Source organism: Capsicum annuum, unplaced genomic scaffold, assembly GCF_002878395.1.
Source record: "Capsicum annuum cultivar UCD-10X-F1 unplaced genomic scaffold, UCD10Xv1.1 ctg3742, whole genome shotgun sequence".
NCBI lineage: Eukaryota > Viridiplantae > Streptophyta > Magnoliopsida > Solanales > Solanaceae > Capsicum > Capsicum annuum.
Window position 1 is genome coordinate 1 of NW_025844477.1, and position 6,079 is coordinate 6,079.

Consider the following 6,079-nt stretch of genomic DNA (forward strand, 5'->3'; position numbering starts at 1 on the left):
ATTTGATGTTTATTTGTGAGCAAAAATAAAAACATGATTATTCAAATTTTTCTACAATTTATAAATTTTCTTATTTAATTAAATTAATTTTAATATTTAATTTGTTATGTAGTATTTTAAAAATGACTTGGAATTTAATGTAGTATTTTTTTTTTTAAATGACGTGACAGATGACATGGCAGGCATGGCAGGCGTGGCAGCTGACATGGCAGCTGACGTGAGGGAGAGTGTGTTGCACTCACCAAAAAAGGATTTAAAATGTTGCTTTTTAGTGGGTTCAGGGGTCCAGATGACAAACATGTAAGTAGAAGTGTCCAACTTACAAAACCGACATATTACAGAGGTCCAGAAAGTCATTTTGCCTTAATAAATATTTTAAAAATGGAAAAATATAAAAAGAGACCATGTTGTAGTTTTAAAAAAGTTGTATTTTTTTCTCCAAGTTTTAAAAATGTTAAAGGAACCATGACCCCACAACCCTGACCCACTTTTTACCTTTTTCAAGACCTAACCCTAAAAAATAAATCAAAAATAAATTTGATGTGTATGGCTCAAAATAAATTTTGAAAGTGGGTAGGAATCAAAATTTTCTTTTAATTCAAGGGTTCAAGATGGATCTAATGATAATATTGGAATACTTCTAGTTTGTGGCATTGGTGGAATTGGAAAGACAACACTTACCAAATTTGTTACAATTTAAACTTTGTATATTTTGAAATTAGTTGCTTCTTAGCAAAGATTAGAGAAACTTCCAAACTCCCTAATGGTCTCATCACTTTACAAAAGCAACTTCTTTCTACCTTTCTAAAGAACGAAAAAGTAAAAATATCAAGTGTTGATGAAGGAATCATCAAGATAAGAAATGCATTATGTTATAGAAAAGTTCTTCTTGTTCTTGATGATGTTGATGAGCCAGATTTGGTTGAAGCAATATTTGACATGAAGGACTGGTTTGGCTATGGAAGTAAAATAATTGTGACTAGGCACAAGAGCTTATTAAGACCTCAATTAGGCCTTGAGGTACATGAAGTTGAAATTTTGTACACAGTTGAAGCAAATGAGCTCTTCAATTTTCATGCATTTGGTGAAAAAAATCCAATAAGTGAAGATTATAATTACAAAGAGAAAGAGTACTCAGAGGAAGTGATTGAATGGTGTAGAGGACTTCCATTAGCTCTTCAAGTTATCGCTTCTTCGTTGGCTGGAAAATCTAAGGATGTATGGGGAAGTGCTATAGAAAAGTTGAGAGAAATTCCCACTAATAAAATTGTTGAAAAATTGAGATTGAGTTATGAATTGTTGGAAGATGATCATGATCAGAATTTATTCGTTCACCTCTCTTGTTTCTTTGTAGGGATGAAAAAAGATTTTGTAGTTAGGATATTAGATAAATGTGAGTTTTACACATTGGTGGGAATTCAAAATCTCATTGATAAATGTTTAGTGACAATTGATGAATATGTAAATGATATAAGAATGCATGAATTAGTGAGAGATATGGGAAGAGACATTGTTCGTCGAGAAGCACCTGTGGATCCTGGAAAACGTACTAGGCTTTGGCACCACACAGATTCTTACAACGTCCTAACAGGAAAAACAGTAAGCAACTAATTCATCATGTTCTTGTTTGAATATTTTGTCACCATTTTTTTGTAATGTATGCAGTGAGACCTCTCTAAAACACTCATCATCTATAACAGTATTTCACTATAATATCCATGTTCTTTTTTTTCTTCAGAATTGATTTTTCCTGTTATGGTATATTATATGTTTTACAACAACAACATACCCAGTGTATTCCCACATAGTGGGGTCTGGGGAGGGGTAGAGTGTACGCAGACCATACCACTACATCAGATGAAGAAGTAGAGAGGTTGTTTTCGATAGACACTTGATATATCCTACAGCTCAAGCCTGGAGTCGCTGCCAATGGGGCTAAGGATGATAGATTCTTTGGAAGTTCTAAGAGCTGATGGAATTGGTCCAAACCAAATACTCTGTACCACTAATGAGAGCAAATCAATGCAGGCACTATTTTCATCTTGGATATTAAAACCAAGAATCTCTCCTGAAATATCATGGACCTTTTTACCAAGCTCTTTGGTGAGATTGAGTCTTGTCAGTTGCAGTCTGTCTGATGGATCTTTTCCCGAGAAGTTTAGCAACCTTCCGCTGCTCGAAGAACTGGATCTAAGTGAAAATTGAATTAGTTGCCTCCCAGAGTGGGTCAAGAGTCTCCTTCAGCTCCAAAGCCTCAGTGTCAAGTCTAGTAAGATGATGCTCAAATAGCATTTCAGATTGTCCATCGATAGTTCTCGTCGTTGGAGATGATGACATACCAATTGTTGCTATCGAAATATCCAAGCCTGGGTCACGATTGCTGGTGCGGCAGTCTAGTCATGATGCAGGGAAAATTAAAGTTATAAGCTCTAGAAAACGCTGACCCACAGATGCTTAAATGTCTCGTCTGAATCTTGAAACTATGGAAAACACTGTGGTGAAAATGGACCTTTTTCGAGTTACAAGATGAAAATGCTTCCTCCACAGTTTTTTCTCTCACGCTCTCCCTATGGCTACATATCTAGGTTTACTGTTGATCCTGAACCATTTATTTCTGTGACTGGAACAGGGTTTGTACGAGCAAGGCATCTTCAGTACATTTCTTCCTGGAAACAAGATGCCTAGCTGCTGGTTCACAAAGTTGGAGAATGTGAATGCATTAAGTTTTACCATATCTCAACCTCTCAACAATATCCAAGTCCTATATATCCGTATGTATACAAGTTCATAAAGTCAAGAGAATGAGTTTTCAAGAGCCTACTGGCGTCAACAGGAGAATATTGTACACAATACGACTAAAGATTTGAATAAGTACTGGAAGCACCATCCAAGGGTTTTCGGCATGGCAGAAGGTAATGAAGAAATAACATGGTTAAGTCACTGGAAATTTGGAGAACTGCTGCAAGATGGAGATGAAATCTCTATTTTTGTGCGTTTGAATAACCTAAAAGTAAAGGAACTTGGCATCAACCAGGCCAGGTCTATGACGAGCAAGAGCTGAGTGACCTGTCAAACTGCAAAGTTGCCCGCCAAGTTCCAATGTTTTCTAATGATACACACACACATAGGGTATCTTTGATTTTTTCGTGTATTTATTTAATTATATTTTTAACTTTGTTAAGTAAAAATCCCAGTATGTCACTAACGTATGACCATGTATACGTTACGTTTATATTAGAAACCGCCGCAGGCCCACCAAAGTCAAAATTGACAAATTATACTAGAGTAATTGAATACTACTAATTAAAACATGCATTAGCAGGTGAAGAAGATCTAGGAGAAAGACTTAGTATTTGTTTAATATATTTTGTTTTCCATTATTATGTATAGCACTCTTAAACTGCATGCTCTGACTAGTAGGGAAATTATGTTCTAGATCATGCAAATTAAAGCAACAAATTTTCTATTATTCATGAGGCCAAGATACATATCTTTTATATACAGTCAACTATCTTTCTATGAAAGAGTTGTTCGTCCAAATATTTTTAATTATTATAGTAACATGTTATCATAAAAAACATACAATATAACATAATATGAAAACCATCATTATTGTGAAATGTTATTATTGAAGATGTGGTTGTTATGGAGAGTGCGATAGAGTGAATTTTCCTCTCGCGTGCAAAATTCCAACGTAGTCATTAGTACTTTAATAGTAAATTTTAAATTTAAGAGTACTTGTAGTTTAATAAATCAATTAGGTTGTTGATCAAATAATTTTAAAACTTCAAAACGAACTAATACTCAATTAGTTTCTGATATGTACCAATGACGATTTAGAGTTTTAGACTAAACCAACGAATTATTGTACCCATTATATATTGAGAAACTGACATATAAATAATAGTCCATCAAAATAATAGTCAACAAATTAAGAGAATGCATATTAATACATGATATACACAAAATACATACATATATAGAGAGAGTGTTTAAATTTGATGTACAGTCGGTGTATTTTCTTTTTACACCATCATGTGATATTTACCTGTTGTAGTAGGTCATCCATTTTTACATATTTACAAGAGAAACGGATGACCGGCCTGCTACAGCATGTAAAAGCAACCTGATGGTGTAAAAAAAAATACACCGATGGTGCACCAAACTTAAATTCATATAAATATATATATATATATATATATATATAGCGAATGTAATTATTTTAGCCGAACTTCCACATCTAAATTTCCCTTTAATTATTTCGCTGTCCAATATAATGTTAATTGTCAGTGTACATCTAGTATAGATGACGATCTATTCTCCTCTTTTTTCCATAGGCAAGTTAGTACGTTACTATCAAATCTTAATTTCTCGACGTAGGTAAATAATGATTTGGTCTTTGTAGTTGTTGAAGGAAGCTTCAATTAATATTCAAGTGTTTAGAAAGTTGGACCATTATTGATGACTTGGTAATTCACAAGCCTAATCAACAATTTGTTTAATTATATTAGGGAAATTAACGACCAATTCATACAAATAGTCATCTATAAATAGAAGGCGTTTCTTATTATGTTTGTCAAAAATCAACAAAAGAAAATTAAAATCATTTCATCTTAAGTAGCAATGGCTCTCAAGTCCTTAGTACTAACCATTGCCATAATGGCAGTGTTATCTTCAATGAGCCATGCAGGTGAACCTAGCCCTCTTCAGGATTTCTGTGTTGCTGTTGACGATGCCAAAAATGCTGGTAAATATTTATTAGTTATAACCAAATTACAAACATGAACTTTACAATTTTTATGAAGTTTTTCTGTTTTTGCCTGTCTTTAATTTCCTATATTCTTTTAATCTATTTTTGCAGTTTTTGTAAATGGAAAATTTTGCAAAAATCCAATGCAAGTTGTGGCGGATGATTTCTTTGAGTCAGGGCTAAATGTACCCGGTAATACTTCAAATCCACTTGGATCTGTGGTGACTCCTGTGAACGTCAACCAATTACCTGGACTCAACACTTTTGGCGTTTCATTAGTCCGTATTGATTATGCACCATATGGTCTCAACCCACCACACACACATCCTAGAGGAACCGAGGTTCTTACTGTCTTTGAGGGCACGCTATATGTTGGTTTTGTCCTATCAAACCCTGGTCCAAATATGAAGAACAAGCTCTTTACCAAGATTCTACATCCTGGGGATGTGTTTGTCTTCCCAATAGGTCTCATTCATTTCCAATTTAATGTGGGAAAGATTAACGCAGTTGCATTTGCTGGACTGAGCAGTCAAAATCCAGGAACCATTACTATTGCAAATGCAGTATTTGGCTCAGACCCACCAATCAGTGACGATGTTCTTGCAAAAGCATTCCAAATTGATAAGAAAGTTGTGGATTACCTCCAATCACAATTCTGGTGGGATAACAATATATAACTAAAACATAATTTCAAAAAATATATGATCTATAAATAGTTATGGTTTTGTGAACTACTTGTGTCACAAAATTATTAAATAAGTATTGATCATATCGACTGGTTTTCCTAGCTCCCTCTCCATTTTAGTGTGATGTTATTGGAGGAGGATATGTTTCTTACTTATTTTTTGTGATGGAATAAAATAAGTTTGTTGTTTGTGATATTTCATCCTTGTATCCTCGCTGCAACTTTATTTTATTTATTATCAAAAATCTTTCTTGGGAGTTTATATACACTCACACTCACACAACATATAAGATCAAACTACTTTTAAGATAATTACATGTGAATCTTATTTTTTAACAATCGATCAAACTACTTTTAAGATAATTACATGTGAATCTTATTTTTTAACGTTGGGATTGTTGGGTTCGAAATCGAGAGGGCGTCATGCGGAAGCTATCAGTTGCAAATTATCGTGGTGATAATTCAAATGACACAAAAAAACATACTAAAAATGTATATTGAATATGATTTGGCTAATTGGCCTACGTATTTAAAACTAAATCAAAATAAACTTAAAATCTATTGGGAGAACCTCTAAACAAAACTCTTTAATGTCTACATTGTGGATGCTACTGTGTTGTGATATGAGAAGAGGGTATTCTATT

The 6,079-nt window shown here is 33.8% G+C and overlaps 1 protein-coding gene and 1 pseudogene across 1 annotated transcript; both read left to right on the forward strand.

Moving 5' to 3' along the window:
- The first annotated feature begins 170 nt into the window (after positions 1-170).
- LOC107879393 lies at positions 171-3,061 on the forward strand (annotated as a pseudogene).
- A 1,506-nt stretch (positions 3,062-4,567) lies between these two features.
- Positions 4,568-5,631, forward strand: LOC107879850 (germin-like protein subfamily 1 member 20). The gene is made up of 2 exons (XM_016726788.2): positions 4,568-4,747; positions 4,862-5,631. Exons 1-2 carry the CDS (start codon positions 4,624-4,626, stop codon positions 5,425-5,427), a joined length of 690 nt encoding a protein of 229 aa, XP_016582274.2. The 5' UTR covers positions 4,568-4,623; the 3' UTR covers positions 5,428-5,631.
- The last annotated feature ends 448 nt before the right edge of the window (positions 5,632-6,079 follow it).

Excerpts from the sequence above, each read along its gene's own strand:
- LOC107879850 (XM_016726788.2), top strand. The coding sequence starts at position 4,624 with ATGGCTCTCAAGTCCTTAGTACTAACCATTGCCATAATGGCAGTGTTA. Across the intron at positions 4,748-4,861 it reads TGACGATGCCAAAAATGCTG|TTTTTGTAAATGGAAAATTT; the intron begins GTAAATATTTAT and ends CTATTTTTGCAG.